Genomic DNA, 26021 nt, shown 5'->3' with positions numbered 1-26021 from the left:
TCTCGCGGTGGGAGGATCTGGAGGGTCATCGATGACGCTACCTTGGGTGCTGTAAGAGCCAACGAGAAGTCCAATTGGTATCCATGATCCAGTACGCTATGTGCAAGACCTTGCATTCCTACGTCCTCTCATGGTCTAGTTGCTACGTTACCTACTGAGGTGCTTGATTTGATCTTGAAAGGGTAAGTCAAAATATTGGTATTGCTTTATAATCCATTTACTTACAAATGCCGCTTTTATATTGTGGGGGCCATCATGGTTATTGATACTGTGATGTGTCCCTGCATAGTGCCACCGCCTTTACATGTTGGAGGATCATGTTTTGGCACAAGCGGTAATCATCTATGAAGTGGGTATCTGCAAACGAACATCAAGACATGGTGGGCAAGGCATCATAGCCTGGGGATTGGAGAAGATTGGACGTCGTTGGATCCGGTACCCTTGGTGCAGAGGATAAGGCTTTGAAGGATCCGTGGGTGGGAAAGAGGCCTGCATGTTGATTCCTTTCGCTCTCCACATGGGGTTGGATGTGCCTGGGATGACATGCCACGTCTTGTTTCTGGTTCTGTAGGGTATCCCTGTGAACAGGTTATGGTCATTGGCTATGGTATGTATTGAAGCACGAATGGCTATGTCTTTTCAAAATGCTAATGGATGTCTCTCTTCACAATAGGCCTTGGGCCCTTTTGGGGCGATTGTTATGAGCAGCGGCTGCTGTCGCGGAGGACAGGAGTTCTCTTTTCTTTTTATTGGTGTCGTTACCGATCCGGATCTTGGGCATTTGGTGGATACCATTGGGCACAAGCAGGGCTCCTCTTTTCTTTTTATCAATGGGGACATCATTGTCATGGCAACAAGGCGCAAGAGTTCTCTTTTCTTTTTACTGGTGCTATCGTCAAGCTGGACACACGGGTCGCCATGGTTACAAGTCTCAAGCTTTCTCTCGCTCCTTTCATTGGCATTGCGACTTATCAAGAGGCTATCATTATGGCTACAACGCAAAAGGTATCTCTTTTCGAGAATACTGGATCGGTGCTATTGCCAAGTGGAACACATTTATCGTCATGGCAACAAGGCACACAGCATTGTATTGGATCTTATTCGCGCTATTACCGATTTGGACACATTCATTACCATGGCGACAGAGCAAAGCAGTTCTTTTCATTCTACTGGCATCGCTACCAATTTGGGCGCATTTATCATCAAGGCGGCAAGGCACGGGAAATTGATTTCATTTTATTGGCGGGTCACGGTCATCGTCATGGCTACAGAGAAGACAAGACCTTTTCCCTTCTGTTGGCGGCGTTACCTATTAGGTCATTTATTATCGTTGTTCAAGGCACAGAGGGGTCTCTCTCTTCAATCCACTTGGTAGTGTCATTGAATTTGGGCATTTATTGGCATGGCAACAAGGCACAAGGGCTTCATTTTCTTTATTCCATGAGGCGATTCGTTGCGATGCAGCTATTATATTTGATCCACGTGCATACGATCCTGCGTGTTTCAGTAGTTGGTGCTCCTCTCTGTGATACGATACATGGCTATGGCATCAAGATGCGGCTCACCACGCGCTCGTTTTATTGGCATTATGGTGGCATCAGCAACACGATGAGGAGTTGGCCTATTGTACTCTATATCCGACAAAGAATGACATGGATGGCAACGCAATGGCATTGAGCAAGGCATTGGCTTTGATCACGTCACCATTGTTATGGCTACAATTGCGAAGATTCATACCTATGGCATCAAGATAGATTATCACAAGGGACGTTTGGACACTGGTGGCATTTATCACTTGGAATTGGCAACAAACAACTATGACGATGGCTTTATGGCCCATGGGGGAACCAAGGCACAACTTCAGGCGTCTCTTTATGTTGACATGGCATCCCATTGGCGGCATGTGCATCAAAATCATCTATCGAGGTGGCTTTCCTGTTACAATTTGGCATCATCAAGTTCTTCCAATTCAATGGCATGAGGGGCGGATTACTATTGGCATTTGCAGGAGTGGCTATTGGCGGTGGTCACGATTCACAGCACGTACATGGTAGCGGATGGCGAGGACATCTCATCTCGCGTTGGCAAGAGCATGCTATTGGTTGCTATGCTTTCAAAATGCGGCACGAATTGGAACCAATGCACATGCTACGACTTTATATCAGATCTTTTCACCATCTACACTCGATGTGATCACGATGGCTATGAATTCATATACACATGGGTCATATGGCGTCGCAAGAGCATTCACAATATCAACCACGATTGTTATCATCATTCAAGTCTGGATCTTTTCGACAAAGCCATATCAATCCAAAGATGCCTGTGGTCTGTGGACCTTTTCCTATCATTGGAGGTTCATGCATGGTTACGGACAACATGCAGAAGGCCGAAATCTCATTACCAAATCAACATGGTCGACGTTGCACTCAAAGTCAAGAACAAACCAATCAAGGATCGACCATTCAAAACGTACGTATATGCTTCCAGAAGCCCATCTATACCAAGCCGCTTACCATATCATTACATAGATGCAATCATGGAATGTCTGTACATATCACAGCGGTCCCGGCAATCGATTCTGGATTTCCTATGCACAGCAATTGCAAGATTCCACATATACATGAAGACAAATCAATCTATGGCTCTCTTTCTATCTCTCTCTCGTACGCGCATATACGTTCATCAATCTTTTCAATCACGCGCTCTATCAATCACAATCACAATCACAATCACAAACATCAAAGCAAGTATCATTGGTGGAATCGGCTTATATACAAGGTACATGTATTAACAAAGGTGTTATAGAACAAACATGCCGAGAAACAAACGTCAATGGCATCAAGACCGGTCTGGAGGATATGTATCGCTTTGTCGTTCAGGGTCACAGGGCACCGTGCGTCCACCGATTAAGAGTCGCCTGGCCGTTGGGTGCCGTGCTGAATCTGTTCAACAATCTCGACCATCACTCAAATAAGGATTGGCATTCAATATCATCAAAATCAAGAGAGCCTGAAAGAAAAGTATGTATATGTTTGGCATTATCAAGGGTGAAAAGTGGATTCTCATTGTGGACTCGTACGTAGAAACAAAAGAAAAAAGAAGAAAAGAAGAAAAAAAGAACAAAAGTGGGACTTGCAAGAACTGTGCTAGGAGAACTTGGATCACGCTGGAATCGGTGTTTGACCACAAACGGCCTTACATTGGCACAAGGAAAACGATACTCAAAAGCATATACGAGCTCCACATGACAATCGGTAAGTACCTTCTGATCATTTCTTTATCATGCTATTGCTAATATCTTGTAAGTATGAAGGATGCGGATCACACTTTATCAGCATGCATACTAATACCTGGAACATAGGAAAGTGAATGCTGCAATTAGCGACAACGCTGAGGAGAAAAGAAGGCCAGCTTGCAGCTCTCGTTAACTTATTATGGAGGCATTGCTCTTTGGTGGTAGGAGCTCTCGAAAACTGGTGGTCGTCATCAATGCCTTGCCAGGTCTCTAAACCAGTTTACTACTTGTAATAATACTACTTGTAATAATATCATACGTACATATATAAGCTCATGCATAATAAAGCATGCCCGATTTATTATAGTAGATCATACTTTGCATTAGACTTAAGCATATGCACGAATCATTAGCATTCAATTGCCATCGATGCTGCCCATGATGCAGCATGCATGATACCTTTTAATCCACGTGCATCCTTATAGAGAATAACAACAAATTTTTATTTTGATGGACCACGAAGCTATCTTAATACCTCTGGCGAACCGCCTATTGATAGCATCCACCAGTACGCAATCCCAAATCCAAGATGGCCTCATACATCGAGTCGAATCTAACGCTTGAGTGAAGAATCCGTATGCCTCTATACAATGAATGTAAACCCTTGGTAAGGTGTGTTCTAGCATGTTTGACGAAGAGCAAACGCATACCCAATACGATTTGCATTGTATCCGTTCACATGACAATGTGACATTTGTTGCCATGCACCATGATATTGCCAGGTACATAGTAGGTACAAATCCATCCGATGACCACGATTGTTTAGGATCCTGTATTCAGCCATTAATCATCATCCTATGGTCCACTAGCGTACCGTGCTTTTCACATACCATCTCGCATAGTCGAAAGATCATCTCATGCTCTGTCCTTCGATTGCCAACACGTGATTGAATTGCGGAATAAAGGTTGCTAATGTTCATTGTAAGAAGGTCGTCGAGATAAAATGCCAACATGGCCCTTTGCTGTACACCGTTCAAGTCGTCATGCCTATGCCATACACACCCCACCCGTTACCGTTCTTGAACAGAATCTCGTTGCACATTCCTCCTCAATCTTGAAATTGTCGACATTCCTGAACCAAAAAGGCTGTTACAAGACAACCCTATCAGTTTATACAGCGAACAAAGACAAGCCTACATTTACAGGTTACACACCTTTATGAGTACGTCTCTACCACACAACGTTTGCTAATGAGCTCTTCCCAATGTCGAATTACGATCGTGTTCTTGTTGAGTCCGCGTAGAAGCAAGCAAGGAGAAGCTGAGTACATGATGTACCCTTTCGATGCACACAAATGAAAGTGACCCAGCTCCATGCATCTTACCTCGCACAGCACCACCCAGCAACCCCCCTTTAGCTGCTCCCATAGCAACCCACCTGACTATTAGCACTACCTGCGGATCAATGATTCTTTATTTCATATATAAAAACTACAACATATAAAAGAGAAGACTATGTGGCTATAGACATTGTATAACTTATATAAGAAGGTGACCATAATAGATGCTTTTTGTATACAAGAAAAGCTTTATTTAATAAAAGTAAACAACTAGCTGTGCCAATTCTTAGCCCATCTCCATGGAGATGGTTTCCAGGTGCGACCACGTGGAGGTGATTGGCAATCCGCACCCAGTTTAACGTCATTTCGGACGGATTGGTTTAACATCGTAATCAGGATGCAAGTTTTCGTCATTGAAGACGACCAATTTATAGTCGTAGTCAGACTACCACCCGCACCACCCATACACGTACCTCTTTATCCCCTCTTCTTTTTTCTTCACCACCCATCCACATGCCCCAATAGTCCTCTTTATCCCCTCTTCTTCACCACCCATTCACCTACCTGTGGCACCAGCAGACACTCACACACACACATTACACACTACCCACCACCACTCACCCACTCACCCCCTCATACCACCACACAAAAGAAAAAAGAAAAGAAGACTTACCTTTGATGACCGTGAGAGCAAAAGAGCTGCGGAAAGAAAAACGAAAAAGTTCGTTTGCCCTCATTGACCCCTATTTATACAAAAATAGGCAACCCCAACGTATTAAGGCGCAGCATGTATACATTGCCCCATCACTGCATCCTATGTCTTTGCTTACTTTCTCATTATTCTACAAGTCAACCTTGCCTGTATTTTCGGATTCGGTTATAAAACCATGATTTCTGTATCTGTTGGTACTAGTTGCATCAACATCCGTTGGAATTAGGATACTTTGTGCATTGTGTGCTCGAGCGGCAATGCTCTGATCATTTTCCCACAAGTCAATATGGACCCAAATTTGGTATTCGGTGAAAAACCACTGTTTCTCTATATATTCGTACCACGTAGCAGAAGGTAGGATGGAGCTGGATGTCCCTCAGTGCTCTCGCTTGAATGATGGAATCTGCCTGCTCACTTTATCGTTATGGGTGATTGGAGGCGGTCCTAAAATTACATATCGACATGGGCTTGCATGTATCCATCCATTATCATGACCTTCCCTCTCATAACTCCACAAGCGAACTTAATATGAAATCTGGTATTTGAACATAAAAGCATTGTCTCTCAGCATACTGATATGGGCCATCATAGTAAAAGGAAGCAGCCTTTTTAATCCAAGATGGACGTGCGCCGACCAAGTTTCAATGTTTGCTTACTTAAGCCCTATCTCATTACGCAATAGAGGTTGCAATTCGTTATCCGTAACATCATCGCTTATCGCTTGGACAGCAACCCAGCATGATTAGGATAACGACAGGTAGCGTTCCTATGAAGCTGCACCACCCATCATCTATGGTCGATTCAATCATTGAATGGGTTGCTTCTTTCAGTTGCATGCGCCTCCGATCAGACATTTATCCAACTGCGCATCCTGCCTAACCCATAGCATGACCCCGAAGGAGGAACCATGTATACAATGATCTTTTTATAAGGCGTGGTTGTTCACAAACGCCCATCATTTTTATTACCTCAAACAATCTTTGTCATAAAGCAACGTCTAATTCGTAGTAAGCCAATATCGGTGTCATGAAGCTACAGCCTATTACACGCATACAACGCTAGTGGTGGTTATTGAAATGGTTAAAAATTGGATGTTGTGGCATGAGTGTAGCTCATTGTGGTGTATGGAAAACGTATCACTGTTCTTTACTGCTACCTTTGTATGCCATTCTTTTGAGTAATGTGGATAGCGAGGGTGTAAAGTATCTCTAATCCGGTATTACTGAAAGGCGAAGCAAAGTGAAGGACACTTTCCAGCATAGGAATACCTTTGCTATACAAGCTGCAAACTTCACTATCTTTCTACAAGAGACCATACGAAACAACAGCAATACAACTAAACCTAAAAAAGAATGCAAGTTCGTAATCAACATGTTTCGGTTCTATGGTCCTTTTATATTACGAGGAATGGGGTATAGCTAATACTCTATATAAATGGCTTCTTGTATCCATTTAGCTTACTGACGAGCATTAAGAGATCATGCGGCAGAATCTCTATGGGCTAAACTTTCGACGCTGATACAAACGCTGGTGACATCGTATAATGAGCCCCATGTAACGAATAATGTTTGGTGCTATCCGATGGCTGCTGGATCCGACGATGATTCTTGACAACAAAGATAAAGCCCTTGGTTGATCGTTGTGGGGCAATGATCGCTCAACGTAAAAATGGGTGACAGCCTGTACGTGCTCTAAGATTGGATCGTGTTCATTTTGTGGTCCCCCATCTCCTTAATTTGATTCATCCAGCTTTTATTTTAAAGCACTGAAAGACTATCCTAATACAACTGCCAAATGCCAATGCGGATCGCCGACCAGGATCATATATCGAACAGCTCTTACCATATTCATTCTGCTTGCATCTAATGACCTTTCTTTCGATATTCGATCAACACGTGCCATCCAATCCTGATATCTTGAAGCAGCCATACCTAAGGGCATACCATCATCCAAATTATCTTGTTTTCCTAAAGGAACTGCATGCATGATACTTGAATCCAGAAGCCACTACATGCGGTAGAGAATCATCATTAGAAAATGTATCCAACGACATCGTGTAGATACCATCAGGATCTCTTACGATGAATGTAATTACTTGCTGCATTGTCTTGTGCCACCTTTCAAGGACATCAACCAAGTCATTTCATTGGCATGCGTTGCATCGTTGCGATTCACGTCCCATGCTTGTTACCATCCAATGTATCTATATTGCCAAGTACCGTAAATCCAATGATATTGATTGATAAACACCCTATTTTAATCCACTGATTGTCATTCGGCGAGATATGCCTTGGATTATGTTACGCTTTATACATACCATCTGCAGAAGTTGACACGTCGTTTCATGCCTCGTCTTGCTTCAACATCACGTGATCATGCCACTGGATCAAGGTTGCTATTGTTCATTGTAAGAAGGTCGTCAAGATACAATGCCAACGAATCCCTTTGCTGCCCACCTTTCAAGTGGTTTTGATTGCACCATCAACATACTATACGTTGCCACCCTTGAACAGGATCTCTCTACGCATTCCTCCTGAACGTTGCCATTGCCGCCATTGCTGAACCAGGAAAGCTGTAAAGGACAAGCATATCAACACACACAACGAAGAAAGGCAAGTTGGCTATTACACGCTAACAACACGCTACTCACCTTCATACACCCCTTTCGTATACATCAGTTGCTAATGAGGGTTTCCATGTCGAACCACGATTGCGGCGTTGGGTCTGAATGGGCAAGGAGCAGCAAGAAGAAGACGAGTACACACCTACACCACACAAGTAAATTAGTTGCTACCCTTCATACACGCATACAATAAACAACACCACCATTCATAACGCTTTCATAAACGTATCGTTTATTATCATCATATACAAGAAGCGGGCGTTGAGAGGGGTCAAGGCTATTGCTGCGGTATGGCTATAATACAACTACACCTAACAACACTACCACACCTATACCCTTTTATTAGCAAGTGATATAAAGATAGTTTGGGCATACTTGTTTACCCATTCCAACTGCAATTGAGAAGGATCATGACATTGGATTAGTCAAATGGGGTGAAATGGGGTGACGTCGTCTTGGTAATAAAATAGACGTTTCCAGCTCAACGAATTTCTTCCTCTTTCTTCCCAACTTTTTTACTCCTGCTACAATGCTTTGCTTCGCGCTTTCTGCTATCTCTCTCTGCTTTTCTGAACCTACTCTTCTTCTTGCGTTTCCTGTTGCTTGCCTTGTGCAGCTTTTGGGTGTCCCTGCCGCGTTCTCGTTTGCCTTTGGCTACGTTCTTTCTCACTTTTGGCCTTCTTTTGTTGCCTTCTTCAAGAAGTGCTTTTCCGTTGCCTTGGTCATGAAGTGCCTCTCTGTCGCCTTCCTCAAGAAGTGCTTTTCTGTTGCCTTCGTCAAGAAGTGCTGGGCTTTTACCAACCCTCGTCCCTTGGACCGTTTGCCTCAAGCAAACTCAACCTTGAACCTCAAGTCGCCTGAACGCCCACCTTTGGCTGGCCTTGTTGTTACTTGTCTCTCGTCTCGTGCTGAAGGTCTTGAAGTCCTCTCTTATCACGCTGTACGATTTTCTCCTTCTTTCCGTTGTCCTGCTGGTATTCCCTGTGTCCATGAGGGTAACCAAGTTGTCTCTGGTTGCTGTGCTGGTCTTGGTGTTGCTCCTTCTCGTGCTCCTGTTTCTGCTGTTGGTGATGTTGTTGTTTCTGCCGGTGACCAAGTTGTCCCAAACGCTGCTGTTGGTGATGGTCCTGTTGTTGTCGCTCGTGATGGTGTTCGTGCTGTTTGTGGTGCCGTTGATGACGTTGCTTCTTCTGGTGTTGCTCCTCTTGCTGTTGCTTTGGCTACTTCTGACGATTGTGCTTCTGCTGGTGTTGACGAAGACGTTCGTGGCGTTTCTGCTCTTGGTGGTCTTGTCGATTCTGTTGGTGGTGATGATCAAGCTGTTGATGATGACGCTGTTGCTGCTGGTGGTGATGATGACGCTGTTGATGATGACGCTGTTGCTGCTGGTGGTGATGATGACGCTTCTGCTGTTGGTGATGACGCTGTTGCTGATGGTGGTGATGATGACGCTTCTGCTGTTCGTGATGACGCTGGTGCTGGTGCTGTTGGTGATGACGCTGTTGTTGAAGACGCTGTTGCTCGTGTTGGTGATGACGCTGTTGGTGAAGACGCTGTTGCTGGTGCTGGTGCTGAAGATGGTGCTTTTGGTGGTCATGATGTTGATGACATTGATTTTCTCTGTAAGTACACATTGATCCGTTTACTTTCTTAAGTATACAAGTTTCTAACAATGACTCTTATAAAGGCGTCCTTTTCCGGTACATGAGTGTCGATGATCCTTTTGATGAGGACACCCACATGGCCCCTCCCTTTGATCGCCGCTATGTGGAGCCTATTGATGTGATGGCAGTTGGTAAGTGATACCTTTACTCACATGAATTGTATTGCTGCATCACATTTATACTCACATGGCATGATGGCTTTTAGACGATGACTTGTTGTCCGTTATGTCGGTGCGTTTGGATGACTCTTGTTGTATCAAGCAAGGAATAAAGGTAATGTTGTATCAAGCAAGGAATAAAGGTAGACAATAAGTCAGTGATACGAAGATAATCCATGTATTTAAGATATGCTCGATACATGCGTATTTATATTCTATGGAGTGAAACTAGCTGAGATGAGACGACGGTAGACGCACCATTCATGGTGCGGTATTAGATCTGTTAGGCTGTAGGTAATAATGCTAGAGGTTCAGGATGTGTGTGAGGTATCGGTGTTCCTGATGCCAAGTGGCAACCGATGAATGTGAGATATCATTTGTTCAAGTCTAAGACACACATGTTGGATCTTTATTGGGTATGATGGATAGCCTGAATACAACAACTCTCCCTTCCTTTACAATGACGATATTGACGATCCTATTGAGATCGGTAAGTGTGAATTTTAGAAATCCTTTATATAAACCTACATATCTAATTTATGGCTATCATTTAGATACGCGTTCCCCTCAACTTCCTCCTCAACCCGCAACACCACCAACATCACCTCCACCATCACCAACGCCCAGCCATATGGAGGTTGATAACACAATCCTTTATCCCATTGTCACTCCTACCGCTATCACCACCACCACCACCGATACCGCCACCACCACCAATACCGATACTGCCACTGCCACCATCAATACTGCCGCTGCCATTACTACCATGCCTACCGCTACTATGACCATCACCATTCCTTCACCTGTTCCTGCCGCTACCAATATGCCTCCTGCTACTCCTGTCACCATCATTACGCCATCTCCTGTCCCTGTCACCACCACTACGTCTCCTACTACGGTCACCACCACTATGGCTTCTCCTATTCTTCCCGCCATCAATATGCCATCTCCAATTCTTGCCGCTACAACTATGCCTACTACAACACCTGCCACCATTAATTCCGCCACCCCTTCACCATCTCTTACCGCTGCCACCACCACCAACATCCGCAACACCACACCCTCATCATCACCACGTCCGCAATCACCTGGTGAACAACAACAAAGCCAGCAAGAGCAGCAATTGGCATGGGCTGAATTTGCTGCTTGGCTTGCAGTAGCCACTGAAGACTTGGATTTTGATCCAGAGCAAGAGGAGGAGGAGGATGACGATGATGATAGCGATTATGATGGCGATGATGATCAAGATGGCGATGATGATGGCGACGACGATGGTGACGATGATGATAGCGATGACAGTGGCGATGATTATGCCTATGATTATGGCTATAATTATGACTATGACGATGAAGATGACGATGCCTATGGCTATGTACTTGACGACCACAACAATGAAGAAGACCAGTATGTCTATGAAGAATACGAGGCCTTCTAATTGTTCGGTAAGTTCGTAACACGATATGGATTACAATTATGCTCACATTGGCTTTTATTTGAAGGTGGCTCGTGGTCGTCTCATTTCATCGGCTTTGTTCGATGCAGCTTCTTCCTAGTAGGAGGCAATTGTCTTCGCGTCTCTCTTTGGGACATGTTACGGTTACGGATGGGATGCCCTGCAGTCCAGTCTCAAGCGTGGATGATTCTCAGGTACGTTCAGCTTCATGTGTGTTGAGTGAAAGGGTCGGCATGTAGGTCTCGCGGTGGGAGGATCTGGAGGGTCATCGATGACGCTACCTTGGGTGCTGTAAGAGCCAACGAGAAGTCCAATTGGTATCCATGATCCAGTTTGCTATGTACAAGACCTTGCATTCCTACGTCCTCTCATGGTCTAGTTGCTACGTTACCCACTGAGGTGCATGATTTGGTCTTGAAAGGGTAAGTCAAAATACTGGAATTGTTTTATGACCCATTTACTTACTATTATTGCTTTATCTTGTGGGGACCATCATGGTTATTGTTACTGTGATGTGTCCCTGCATAGTAATACCGCCAAAACATGTTGGATGATCATGTTTTGGCACAAGCGGGAATCATCTATGAAGTGGGTATCTGCAAAGGAACATCAAGACACGGTGGGCAAGGCATCATAGCCTGGGGATTGGTGAAGATTGGACGTCGTTGGATCCGGCGCCCTTGGTGCAGAGGATAAGACTTTGAAGGATCCATGGGTGGGAAAGAGGCCTGCATGTTGATTCCTTTCGCTCTCCACATGGGGTTGGATGTGCCTGGGATGACATGCCACGTCTTGTTTCTGGTTCTGTAGGGTATCCCTGTGAACAGGTTATGGTCATTGGCTATGGTATGTATTGAAGCACAAATGGCTATGTCTTTTCAAGATTCTAATGGATGTCTCTCTTCACAATAGGCCTTGGGCCCTTTTAGGGCGATTGGTATCAGCAGCGGCTGTTGTCGCGGAGGACAGGAGTTCTCTTTTCTTTTTATTGGTGTCTTTACCGATCCGGATCTTGGGCATTTGGTGGATACCATTGGACACAAGCAGGGATTCTCTTTTCTTTTTATCGATGGTGCAATCGTATCGAGCCATCGTTGTCATGGCAACAAGGCGCAAGGGTTCTCTTTTCTTTTTACTGGTGCCATTACCAAGCTGAATACATTGGTCGCCATGGTTACAAGTCTCAATCTTTGTCTCGCTCCTTTTGTTGGCATTGCTACATATCAAGAGGCTATCATCATGGTTACAACGCAAAAGGTGTCTCTTTTCGAGAATACTGGATCGGTGCTATTGTCAAGTTGAACACATTTATCGCCACGGCTACAACGCAACGACATGGCATCGCATGCGTCTTATTCACGCTATTACCTATTTGGACACATGCATTGTCATGGCGACAGAGCAAAGGAGTTGCTTTTCAACCTACTGGCATCGCTACCAATTTCAACGCATTGATCACCAAGGCGACAAGGCACAAGGAATTGTTTTTCATTTTATTGGCGGGACACATTTATCGCCATGGCTACAGAGGAGACAAGATCTTTTCGCTTCTATTGGCGACGTTACCTATGAGGGTCATTTATCATCATTGGTGATGGCACAGCGGGGTCTCTTTCAAACGACTTGGTGGTGTCACTGGATTTGGGCATTTATCAGTATGGCAACAAGGCACAAGGGCTTCATTTTCTTTTATTCGATGAGGCGATTGGTTGCGATGCAGCTGTTATCTTTGATCCACGTGCATACGATCCTGCTTGTTTCCGTAGTTGGTGCTCCTCTATATGATACGATACATGGCTATGGCATCAAGATGCAGCTCACCACCCTCCTGTTTTTTGGCATTATGGTGGCAGCAGCAACAGAATGAGGAATTGCCCTATTGCGCTTTACATCCGACAAAGAATGACACGGATGGCAACGCATGGCATTGATCATGTCACGATTGTTATGGCTTTAATTGCGAAGATTGATACCTATGGCATCAAGGATGGATTAATGTACAATGGTCTTTTGGACACTGGTGCCATTTATTACATGGATGGGTTGGCAACACGCAACTATGACGATGTCTTTATGACCCATGTGGGAACCAAGGCACAATTGCAGGCGTCTCTTTATGTTGACATCGCATCGCATTGGCGTCATGTGCATCAAAATGATCTTTCGAGGAGGCTTTCCTGTTATAATTCGGCATCATCAAGGTTTTCCAATTCAATGGCATGAGGGGCGGATTACTATTGGCATTTGCAGAAGTGGCTATTGGCGGTGGTCACGATTCACAGCACATACATGGTAGCGTATGTCGAGGACATCTCATCTCGTGGTGGCTGGAGCATGCTATGGATTACTACTCTTTCGAATGGAGGATGAATTGCAACCAATGCAATTGTTATGGCTTTACACTGGACCATCATCTATACTCTATGGGGAAAAAAGGCAATGAATTCATATACGTCATATGGCGTCGCAAGAGCATTCACAATATCAACCACGATTGTTATCATCACTCAAGTCTGGATCTTCTCGACAAAGCCATATCAATCCAAAGATGCCTGGTGGTCTTTGAACCTTTTTCTATCACTGGAGGTTCATGCATGGTTACGGACAACATGATCAAGACCCAAATCGTATTACCAACTCAACATGGTCGACATTGCAGCCAAAGTCAAGAACAAACCAACCAAGGATCGACCATTGAAAACGTATGTATATGGTTCCAAAGCCCATCTATTACCATGACGCTTACCATATCATTACATAGATGCAATCATGGAATGTCTGTACCATATCACAACGGTCCTAGCGATCGATTGCGGATTTCCTATGCACAGCAATTGCAAGATTCCACATATATATATGAAGACAAATCAATCTATGGCTCTCTCTCTCTGTCTCTGTCTCTCTCTCGTACGCGCATACACGTTCATCAATCATTTCAATCAAGCGCTCCATCAATCACAATCACAATCACAATCACAAACATCAAAGCAAGTACCTTTGGGGGATTGATTGACATACGAGGTCCATGTATTAACAAAGCTGTTATAGAACAAACATGCCCAGAAACAAACGTCAATGGCATCAAGACCGGTCTGGAGGATATGTATCGCTTTGTCGTTCAGGGTCACAGGGCACCGTGCGTCCACCGATTAAGAGTCGCCTGGCCGTTGGGTGCCGTGCTGAATCTGCTCAACAATCTCGACCATCACTCAAACAAGGATTGGCATTCAATATCATCAAAATCAAGAGAGCCTGAAAAAAAGAAGTACGTATATGATTGGCTTTATAAAGGATGAAAAGTGGGTTCTCATTGTGGGCTCGTACGTAGAAACAAAAGAAAAAAGAAGAAAAGAAGAAAAGAAGAAAAAAGAAGAAGAGTGGGACTTGCAAGAACTGTGCTAGGAGAACTTGGATCACGCTGGAATCGGTGTTTGACCATAAACGGCCTTACATTGGCACAAGTGAAACGATACTCAAAAGTATACACGCGTTCTACATGACAATCGGTAAGTACCTTCTGATCATTTCTTTATCATGCTATTGCTAATATCATCATCCATAGATTGATCACTATGCACATCAAAGCTGCTTTCAATCCAGTGGGGGCATATCAAGTCGATGACACAACACCCAATCAAGGACATTAAGGAGCACTCGGGAGTGAAGCAAGGATGAAGGATGATTTCTATCAATGACCAAGCGATGGAACAGTAAAAATGTGTATTGGCAAGGACATTGTAAGTATGAAGGATGCGGATTATCCCTTACCAGCATGAATACTGATACCGGCAACATATGATAGTGGATGTCGCATTTACGGACATGCGGTGGAAAAAAGATGGCGGCTTGCATTCTCGTAACCTTATTATGGAGACGTTGCTCTTTGGTGGTAGGAGCATCCATGGACTGGTGGTGGTCATCAATGCCTTGCCAGGTCTCTAAACCAGTTTACTACTTGTAATAATACTACTTGTAATAATATCATACATACATATATAAGCTCATGCATAATAAAGCATGCCCGATTTATTATAGTAGATCATACTTTGCATTAGACGTAAGCATATGCACGAATCATTAGCATTCAATTGCCATCGATGCTGCCCATGATGCAGCATGCATGATACCTTTTAATCCACGTGCATCCTTATAGAGAATAACAACAAATTTTTATTTTGATGGACCACGAAGCTATCCTAATACCTCTGGCGAACCGCCTATTGATAGCATCCACCAGTACGCAATCCCAAATCCATGATGGCCTCATACATCGAGTCGAATCTAACGCTTGAGTGAAGAATCCGTATGCCTCAATACAATGAATGTAAACCCTTGGTAAGGTGTGTTCTAGCATGTTTGACGAAGAGCAAACGCATACCCAATATGATTTTCATTGTATCCGTTCACATGACAATGTCACATTTGTTGCCGTGCACCATGATATTGCCAGGTAGTAGGTACAAATCCATCCGATGACCACGATTGCTGAGGATCCTGTATTCAGCCATTAATCATCATCCTATGGTCCACTAGCGTACTGTGCTTTTCACATACCATCTCGCATAGTCGAAAGATCATCTCATGCTCTGTCGTTCGATTGCCAACACGTGATTGAATTGCGGGATAAAGGTTGCTAATGTTCATTGTAAGAAGGTCGTCGAGATAAAATGCCAACATGGCCCTTTGCTGTACAGCGTTCACGTCGTCATGCCTATGCCATACACACCCCACCCGTTACCGTTCCTGAACAGAATCTCCTTCCACAATGCTCCCAATTGCTGCCATTGTCGACATTCCTGAACCAAAAAGCTGTGACAAGACAACCATATCAGCTTATACAGCGAACAAAGACAAACCTACATTTACAGGTTACACACCTTTATGAGTACGTCTCTACCACACAACGTTTGCTAATGAGCTCTTCCCAATGTCGAATTGCGATCGTGTTCTTGTTGAGTCCGGGTAGAACCAAGCAAGGAGAAGCTGAGTACATGATGTACCCTTTTGATGCACACAAATGAAAATCACCCATCTCCATGCACCTTCCTACACACAGCGCCACCCAACAACCCCCCTTCAGCTGCTCCCATAGCAACCCACATGATTACTAGCACTACCTGCGGTCAATGATTCTTTATTTCATATATAAAAACTACAACATATAAAAGAGAAGACTATGTGGCAATAGACATTGTATTACTTATATAAGAAGATGACCATAATAGATGCTTTTTGTATACAAGAAAGGCTTTATTTAATAAAAGTAAACAACTAGATGTGCCAATTCTTAGCCCATCTTCATGGAGATGGTTTCCAGGTGCGACCACGTGGAGGTGATTGGCAATCCGCACCCAGTTTAACGTCATTTCGGACGGATTGGTTTAACATCGTAATCGGGATGCAAGTTTTCGTCATTGAAGACGACCAATTTATAGTCGTGGTCAGACTACCACCCGCACCACCCATACACATACCTCTTTATCCCCTCTTCTTTTTTCTTCACCACCCATCCGCATGCCCCAATAGTCCTTTTTATCCCCTCTTCTTCACCACCCATTCACCTACCTGTGGCACCAGCAGACACTCACACACACACACTACACATTACACACTACACACTACACACCACCACTCACCCACTCATACCACCACACAAAAGAAAAAAGAAAAGAAGGCTTACCTTTGATGACCGTGAGAGCAAAAGAGCTGCGGAAAGAAAAACGAAAAAGTTCGTTTGCCCTCATCGACCCCTATTTATACAAAAATACGCAACCCCAACGTATTAAGGCGCAGCATGTGTACGTTGCCCCATCACTGCATCCTATGTTTTTGCTTACTTTCTCGTTATTCTACAAGTTAACCTTGCCTGTATTTCCGGATTCGGTTATAAACCATGATTTCTGTATCTGTTGGTACTAGCTGCATCAACATCCGTTGGAATTAGGATACTTTGTGCATTATGTGCTCGAGCGGCAATGCTCTGATCATTTTCCCACAAGTCAATATGGACCCAAATTTGGTATTCGGTGAAAAAACCACTGTTTCTCTATATAGTAGCACCAAGTAGTAGAGGGTAGGATGGAGCTCGATGTTCCTCAGTGCTCTCGCGTGAATGATTGAATCAGCCTTGCTCGCTTTATCGTTATGGGTGATTGGAGGCGGTCCTCAAATTACATATCAACATGGGCTTGCATGTATCCATCTATTATCATGACCTTCTATTATAACTCCACAAGCGAACTTAATATGAAATCTGGTATTTGAACATAAAAGCATTGTCTCGCAGGATACTTATATGGGCCATCATAGTAAAAGGAAGCAGTCTTTTTAATCCAAGATGGACGTGCGCCGATCAAGGTTCAATGTTTGCTTACTTAAGCCCTATCTCATTAGGCCATAGAGGCTGCAATTCGCTATCCGTAACATCATCGCTTATCGCTTGGGCAGCAACCCAACATGATAAGGATAACGACAGGTAGCGTTCCTATGAAGCTGCACCACCCATCATCTATGGTCGATTCAATCATTAAATGGGTTGCTTCTTTCAGTTGCATGCGCCTCCGATCATACATTTATCCAAGTGTGCATCCTGCCTAACCCATAGCATGACGCCGAAGGAGGAACCATGTATACAGTGATCTTTTTATAAGGCGTGGTTGTTCACAAACGCCCATCATTTTTATTACCTCGAACAATCTTTGTCATAAGGCAACGTCAAATTCGTAGTAAGCCAATATCGGTGTCATGAAGCTACAGCCTATAACACGCATACAACGCTAGTGGTGGTTATTGAAATGGTTAAAAATTGGATGCTGTGGCATGAGTGTAGCTCATTGTGGTGTATGGAAAACGTATCATTGCTCTTTACTGCTACCATTGTACGCCATCCTTTTGGGTAATGTGGATAGCGAGGGTGTAAAGTATCTCTAATCCGGTATTACTGAAAGGCAAAACAAAGTGAAAGACACTTTCCAGCATAGGAATACCTTTGCTATACCAGCTGCAAACTTCACTATCTTTATTAGCAAATATTACAAGAACAGTAACACTAAACCTAAAAAGAAGAATGCAAGTTCGTTTACAACGTGTTTTGACTCTATGTTGTTTTACATTACGTGGAGTGGGTTACAGCTAACATTCTATATAAATGGCTTCTTGTATCCATTCAGCTGGCAGATGATGATTAAGCTATGGTCATGCAGAATCTCTATGGGCTAATCAATCCGCCCGATAGCAACGCTGGTGACATTGTATAATGAGTCCTATGTAACGATTAATGTTGGCGCTATCCGATAGCTGTTGGATTGGACGATGATTCTTGACCAGAAGGATATAGCCATTGGTTGATCTTTGTGGGGCAATGAGCGCTCAACATAAAAGTGAGTGACAGAATGTATGTGCTCTAAGATTGGATCGTGTTCATTTTGTGGTCCCCCATCTCCTTAATTTGATTTATCCAACTTTTATTTTAAAGCGCTGAAAAACTATCCTACTACAACTGCCAAATGCCAATGCGGATTGCCTACCATGATCGTATATCGAACAGCTCTTCCCATATCCATTTTGCTTGCGTGTAATATCCCTTGCCTCGAGATTCGATAAATGCGTGTCATCCAATCCTGATGTCTTGAAACAAGCATACCGCAAGGGCTCACCATCGTCCAAACATAGCTTTTCTTTCCTAACGGAATTGCACGCATGATACTTGAATCCATGAGCCGCTACACGCGATGGAGAATCACCATTAGAAAATGTACCCAAAGACATCTTGTACCACCAGGATCTAATACGATGCCGTAAACGCTTGCCGCATTGTGTTGTGGCACCTTTCAAGGAGATCAAACAAGTCATTGTCATGCGTTGCATCGTTGTGGTCCACGTCCCATGCTTGTTACCGTCCAACGTATCCATATTGCCAGGTACCGCAAATCCAATGATATTGATTGAAGAACACCCTATTTTAATCCATTGATTGTCATTCGGCGAGATATGCCTTGGATATTGTTTGCGTTTTATACATACCACCGGTAGAAGTTGCCACATCTTTTCATGCTCTCATCTTGCTGCAATTTCACGTGATCATGTCACTGGATCAAGATGGGAAAAGCTTCGGGCACCACAATTCCGCTCTCGGGCACCACAACATTCCACGTGATTTTGGGTTGCACGTGACCCCTTGGGCACCACATTGCCTATGCTGATCCCACTCGGGCACCACATCCATTAGCATCATTCAATGCTTGTATGTATGACCCTTAGTTGCATGTTCGTAGTATCCTTTTTTAGATAAAGAAAGCATGTATTGAAAAACTAAATAAATGTTGTGACATCAAGGTGATTTTGGAATAGTGATTGTTTTCCCTATTGTAATAACATGTCCTTGCTATACAATCGTCTCTTTGATACCAAGAAACAGCTATATGATGCTGCTCAAATCATTGCCAAAGCTGAAGGTTACTGTGTCACGACCAAGAACTCTAGTAAACGCCATATGCATTTACAATGCCGTTGCGGTGGACAACCAAAAAACTGCCATGGCCTAACCGAAGAGACTCGAAAGATCAAGCGTGACTCCTGGCGTAAGGAGTGCCCTTTCCTAATCAAGGCCAGGCCAACGAAGAGTGGATGTTGGGAAGCTTGGTCTATAAATGATCAGCATAACCACGACATGGTTGACAATTACCGAATCTTCCATCAGCATCGCAAGTTAACAGAAGACCAATTCGCACGTGTACTAGAAATGATTCAAGCAAAGGCGACACCATCAAATATATGCGATGCTTTGCGTGACATGGACGGCAACCAGATAATGATTCCTAAAGACGTATCCAATATCAAGAATCGTGAAGCCATCTCTGAAAACAGCAATGGTTGTAATATGGCGTATATGGGACAGTACCTGCATGCACGAGGTTATCAAGTCCGTTACCAATACAACAGCAACAAACAGCTTACAAGCCTCCTTTTTGCCCATCCTAGCTGCATTAAGAATGCACAAAGGTTTTCAGAGGTAGTAATCATGGATGCTACATATAAGACAAATATGTACAAGATGCCATATGTCAATGTCGTTGGTGTTAGCAACGTAGGATCCAAAAGTGAGCAGCTAAAGACATTTGCAATTGCTGGTGCATGGATTTCAAACGAGACAAAGGAATCATACACTTGGGTCGCAGAGGAGCTCCATGATCTCATTTGGAAACCCGTTGACAAGGTCCCCGGTGTTATTGTAACTGATTATGATCCATCGCTTGTTGGTGCTATCAAGACCACTTACCGGGATACAACATTTATGCTTTGCACCGTTCACATTAGGAAAAACTTCCAAAGAACTGCCTTAAAGGATTTGATGGCGATGTTGAAAAGCATAAGGCATTACTGAAAGCTGTTGATGGTCTCATCTGCTCCGACAATGAATCATCATACCAAAAAGCCAAATCTGATTTCTTGGAAGTTGCCAATACCAGTAGCAAGTCGACTGAAATCGTTAAGTACTTGGATAGGTAAGCGCTAGAGAACTTTATCGAAAGAACAACTATGAGATTAAGGTTAAATTGTTCATCCATAGAATGCTTGAAGTGGAAGAGCTTTGGGTTGGCAAGCACACATGTCACTTTTTCCATCTTGGATGTACGACTACCAACCGTGTTGAAGGTGCTCATGCAACCATCAAGAAGTTTCTTACCGCCTCAGGCACGCTCGTCAATGGCATCAAGGAGATTGATCGCTTTATCAGGCTACAGGTACAATAAAATCATAAGCAAACTATGAGCTATTATGATATTGAACATGATTAACACGACTTTACCTAGAATGAGAACGAAAGCATTGCCATCGAGAAAAACAAAATGGCCCATGATCACTTCATGCCAGAGCATGTAAAAGAGAAGCTACAGCATTTGATTGGGAAGGTATCGCAATATGCCGTCGATAAGATCAAGAAAGAGCTTGTAAAGGTGGGCAAGAAGGATAAGGTGGATAAACCTATCGAACCAAGTGAAAGCGATTCCCAGCCATTGGCATGTAATTGCAAGATCCGTGTGAATTTTGGAATACCATGCTATCATATTCTGCCAACGACCGAGCCTATCCCAATATCGCTTGTACATCTCAGATGGCATTTATGCTTGGATAAGCATACTGCAGGTTTGTTTTTAAGCTGTGAATTTGATCGTGTAACATATTGACATGAAGAAAAAAGACCTCCAGATTGCAAATGGCAAGAATGAAAAAGATGAGGATGCATGTACTACAAGTAACAGCAATGCGGATGTCAACATTGCCACTGATAACAACTCTCTGGCTATCTTGTATCGATTGCAAGATAAGATTAACAAGGCGAGGGATTATCAAGAGAGACGTAGGATTCTTGAAAGATTGCAAAGTATCTTAGATGCTCCTACCACCGCACTTGAAGATCTCAATCCTCCTCAAAAAATGAAGCATCGTGGGCGCCCCAAGGGATCCCAACGCTTACCGGTACCAGCTGATTCCAAGGCACAGGAGCGAGAGAAATCAAGTGTGAGTGATCATGGAGATGAGTGTCCCAAAGATGATGAAAACGAGGGGAAACGGCCAGCATCAGAAAGTACACCACATGAACAGCCTCCTAAGAAAATCCGAGTGGTGTTTAATTTGAAGCAGGAAGTGTACGAAAAGATCCCATAATATGTACCTTGCATTTTTGACTAAGTATGTATGTATTAGGAAGCAAGCAGCAGAAAGAGCTAACGACTCCCTCGTTGCTGCCAGTATTAGAACAGAGGATATACCATATTTCATGGTTGATTGGATATCTTCAATGAGGAATGTTCGTGCTGATGGTAACTGTGGATTCCGAGCATATGCTGTTGGCTTAGAGATGAATGAAGAAGAATGGCCATTTATCCGTCGTCGTTGTTTGGATGAACTACAATCCCGTCCCGATCACTATCGCAAGCTCTTTGGCCTTGAATCCGATTATGATGAATTGGCGACATCCCTACATTGGTTTAATGGCTCGTGCGTAGAAGATACATCGAAATGGATGATGATGCCTTTGGCAGGTTATGTACTTGCTAATGCATTTGAACGACCCTTGTACTATTTTTCCCCACATGAATGCTTCACTTTCTTGCCAGACGCATGTCCCCTCAACCGTAATCCTGGCATTGCAATTGCACTTCTTGGCTCTCGCTCTCACTTTGTTAGTGTCAACCTTAAACCTGGATCGCCTGTTCCAAAGATAGCTCATGGATGGAAACGTTATGCATCTGCAAGTAGCATGATTTGGCAGCAGCTTGTTTCAAGCAAAGTCATCATGTATGAAGGCCTTCGAGAGCCTTCAAAACCTAAGCTTACAGAAGAAGAGATACATGCTGCAACTATTATTATCGAGCCCTAGTATATTTATGCCATTAAGCCCTTCAATGTTTTTTATGCAACATACATCGACATCAACCGAAGTCATCACCAAATCAAGCTACAACACTTCGTATGCAAACAATATTACCAAACAACAATAAATATGAACATTTCCTATTAACGTTTCCTATTAACATGATAGCCCCAATATAAGTGTTTGTGAATGGCTAGTATCATACATACAAGCATTAAATGATTCTAATGGATGTGGTGCCCGAGTGGGATCAGCATAGGCAATGTGGTGCCCAAGGGGTCACGTGCAACCCAAAATCACGTGGAATGTTGTGGTGCCCGAGAGCGGAATTGTGGTGCCCGAAGCTTTTCCCGATCAAGATTGCTATTGTTCATTGTAAGAAGGTCGCCGAGATAGAATGCCAACCTATCCCTTTGCCATAAACCTTTCAAGTGGTCTTACTTGCCTTGTCAACAGAGTATCCGTTGCCACCCTTGTATAGCATCTCTTTCTCCATTCCTCCTGAACGTTGCCATTGTCGCCATTGCTGAACCAGGAAAGCTGTAAAGGACAAGCATATCAACACACACAACGAAGAAAGGCAAGTTGGCTATTACACGCTAACAACACGCTACTCACCTTCATACACCCCTTTCGTATACATCAGTTGCTAATGAGGGTTTCCATGTCGAACCACGATTGCGGCGTTGGGTCTGAATGGGCAAGAAGCAGCAAGAAGACGACGAGTACACACCTACATCCACACAAGGAAGTTAGTCTCTGCCCTTCACACACGCATACAATAAACAACACCACCATTCATAACGCTTTCATAAACGTATTCTTTATTATCATTATATGACAAGGGGCGGTGTTCAAGGGGTGCAAAGGCTATTGCTGCGGTATGACTATAATACAGCTACACCTAACAATACCACCTTATTACTACCACACCTATACCCTTTTATTAGCAAGTCATATAAAGATAGTTTAGACATACTTGTTTACCCATTCCAACTGCAATTGAGAAGGATCATGACATGGGATTAGTCAAATGGGATGAAATGGGGTGACGTGCTCTTGGTAATAAAATAGACGTTTCCAGCTCAACGAATTTCTTCCTCTTTCTTCCCAACTCTTATTACTTTTCGCTCTGTTACCAAGCTCTGCCTCTGGATTCTCTCTGCTCTTGCTTTTTGCTTCGCTGAACCTGCTTTTCCACTCACGCTCTTATTCGCTTGCCTTGTGCAGCTTTTTGGTGTCTCTGTCGCGGTGTTGCTTGCCCTTTGCTACCTGCACTACACGTTTTGGACCGCTTTGTTGTCTTCGTGCAAAAGTGGGTCTCTATTGCCAACCCTCGTTCTTTAGAACGTTTGCTTGAAGCAAATGCTACGTTGGACCTCAAGGTGCCTGTTCGTCCTCCTCCTGTGGTTGGTGTTGTTGTTACTTGTCTCTCGTCTCGTGCTGAAGGTCTTGAAATCCTCTCTCGTCACGCTGTCCGTTTTTCGCCTTCCTGTCCTCTTCCTGCTGGTGTTCCTTGCCTCCATGAAGGTAGCCAAGTTGTCTGTGGCACTTGTGTTGGTTTTGATCCTTGCGTTTCTCGTGTTGGTGCTGGTGACGAAGTTGTTTCTGTGTCTGCTCGCGGTGTTGGTGTCGCTCCTACTTGCGTTTCTGCTGTTGTTGAAGTTGCTGATGAAGGTGTTGAAGGTGTTGTTGATGGTGACAAAGCTCTTGGTGTTGATCCTGCCGGTGATGATCCTGTTCGTGTTCCTGCTGTTGACGTTGTTGGTGTTGTTGTTCCTGGTCCTGCCGATGTTATTGCTGAGGAAGATGGTGTTGTTGCTCCCGCTGCTGTTGGTGAAGAAGCTCGTGACGTTCCTGCTGCTGATGATGGCGTTGGTGATTTCGGTGCTCAGGATGAGGATGAGATGGAGCTACTCTGTAAGTGTATATCCCGATGTTACTCCCGTAATTATACAAGTTGCTAACAATAACTTTTATATAGCCCTTCTTTTTCGCTACATGACTGTAGACGATCCTTTTGACGAGGACACACATATGAGGGAGCCTGCTGACTGGAGATTTGTGGAGCCTCGTGATGACATGGAAGTTGGTAAGTGATACCTTCACCTATGTGGATTGTCATATTGAGTCACGTATATACTCACATGGGATGATCTGTTTTAGACGACGACCTTTTGTCGGTCATGTCCGTCCATTTGGACTCCTCTCCATTCGTTTATGATGATGACAACGATGATCCTATTGACATCGGTAAGTGTGAATTTTGGATACCTTTTATATATGCCTACTTATCCAATATCCTGCTTTTACGTAGATATGCCTTCCCCTGTTATTCCTTCTCAACCCGCAACACCACCTACATCACCTCCACCATCACCTACGCCCGTCCCTATGGAGGTTGACACCACAATCATTGCTCCTACCATCACTACAACCGCTTCTACCACCACCATCACCAATACCGTCACCACCACTATGCCATCCACTATGCCTACTCCTATTCCTGCCACCACCATCACCAATACCGCTCCTATTACTACTCCTTCTACTGCCGCTGTTGCCACTTCTCCTCCTCTTAGCCCTCCACTTAATCCCGTTATGTCACTCATTCAAGCCCGAATCCAACGCATCCGCCAAGCAGCCCTTACTCCTACAACACCATCCAATTCCGCAACCCCCACAGCTACGGCTACTATGCCTACCACCAATGCCGCCATTCCCACTTCCTCTCATTCTCGAATCAATCCCGATATGCCACCACCACCACCTCGACCACGACGCACTATCCTTACTACGACTCCCACAACATCATCAACATCGACCGCCACTTCCACTCCTTCTTCGTCTCGAATTGTGCGTCCTGATATGCCACCTCCTCCACCACGACCACCACGAGCAACCGCAACACCTTCTTCTTCTTCTTCTTTCCGCCAATCGTCCTCATCCTCATCCTCTAACACCGCCAACTCCTCAACACCTCGTGAATCCGCCCAACTACAACAACCTGCTACCACCGCCACCACAACCGCAACATCAACACCATCCTTATCATCCGATGTGCGTGACGCACAAGAGGCCCTAGGCCTCTTTGATTGAATCAACGAGTTTGTGGGTGCCTTCTGGTAAGTGAAAATTGGATCACTATGTTTGTCACTATTACTAATGTACCTTTATCCCACCTATAGGGCGATTGCTTGTTCCTTTGGAGCGTTCTTTGGTTACGGATGGGATGCCCTGCAGTCCAGTCTCAAGCGTGGATGATTCTCAGGTACGTTCAGCTTCATGTGTGTTGAGTGAAAGGGTCGGCATGTAGGTCTCGCGGTGGGAGGATCTGGAGGGTCATCGATGACGCTACCTTGGGTGCTGTAAGAGCCAACGAGAAGTCCAATTGGTATCCATGATCCAGTTTGCTATGTACAAGACCTTGCATTCCTACGTCCTCTCATGGTCTAGT

The 26021-nt window shown here is 44.1% G+C and overlaps 5 protein-coding genes across 5 annotated transcripts; all 5 read left to right on the top strand.

Annotated features, from left to right (window-relative positions):
* Nucleotides 1-8441: 8441 nt before the first annotated feature.
* Nucleotides 8442-11169, top strand: O0I10_011997 (uncharacterized protein; the record flags this gene model as incomplete). Its single annotated transcript, XM_058491946.1, has 5 exons — nucleotides 8442-9534; nucleotides 9600-9707; nucleotides 9782-9807; nucleotides 10164-10224; nucleotides 10289-11169. 5 exons carry the CDS (start codon nucleotides 8442-8444, stop codon nucleotides 11167-11169), a joined length of 2169 nt encoding a protein of 722 aa, XP_058337288.1.
* A 1920-nt stretch (nucleotides 11170-13089) lies between these two features.
* O0I10_011996 (uncharacterized protein) lies at nucleotides 13090-13410 on the top strand (the record flags this gene model as incomplete). Its single annotated transcript, XM_058491945.1, has 1 exon — nucleotides 13090-13410. The coding sequence occupies one exon, from the start codon at nucleotides 13090-13092 to the stop codon at nucleotides 13408-13410; it is 321 nt and encodes a 106-aa protein (XP_058337287.1).
* Nucleotides 13411-13956: 546 nt separating this feature from the next.
* Nucleotides 13957-14196, top strand: O0I10_011995 (uncharacterized protein; the record flags this gene model as incomplete). The annotated part of the gene is made up of 1 exon (XM_058491944.1): nucleotides 13957-14196. One exon carries the CDS (start codon nucleotides 13957-13959, stop codon nucleotides 14194-14196), a length of 240 nt encoding a protein of 79 aa, XP_058337286.1.
* A 46-nt stretch (nucleotides 14197-14242) lies between these two features.
* O0I10_011994 (uncharacterized protein) lies at nucleotides 14243-14443 on the top strand (the record flags this gene model as incomplete). Its single annotated transcript, XM_058491943.1, has 1 exon — nucleotides 14243-14443. One exon carries the CDS (start codon nucleotides 14243-14245, stop codon nucleotides 14441-14443), a length of 201 nt encoding a protein of 66 aa, XP_058337285.1.
* An 8426-nt stretch (nucleotides 14444-22869) lies between these two features.
* On the top strand, nucleotides 22870-25663 carry O0I10_011992 (uncharacterized protein; the record flags this gene model as incomplete). Its single annotated transcript, XM_058491942.1, has 5 exons — nucleotides 22870-22939; nucleotides 23795-24484; nucleotides 24549-24656; nucleotides 24731-24817; nucleotides 24882-25663. The coding sequence occupies 5 exons, from the start codon at nucleotides 22870-22872 to the stop codon at nucleotides 25661-25663; spliced, it is 1737 nt and encodes a 578-aa protein (XP_058337284.1).
* Nucleotides 25664-26021: the final 358 nt, after the last annotated feature.

The sequence above is a fragment of the Lichtheimia ornata genome (genome assembly GCF_029851405.1).
Source record: "Lichtheimia ornata isolate CBS 291.66 chromosome Unknown scaffold00107, whole genome shotgun sequence".
In the NCBI taxonomy this organism is placed as follows: domain Eukaryota; kingdom Fungi; phylum Mucoromycota; class Mucoromycetes; order Mucorales; family Lichtheimiaceae; genus Lichtheimia; species Lichtheimia ornata.
Note: the sequence above shows the minus strand (reverse complement) of the source record. Positions and strands in the feature narration are given on the sequence as shown.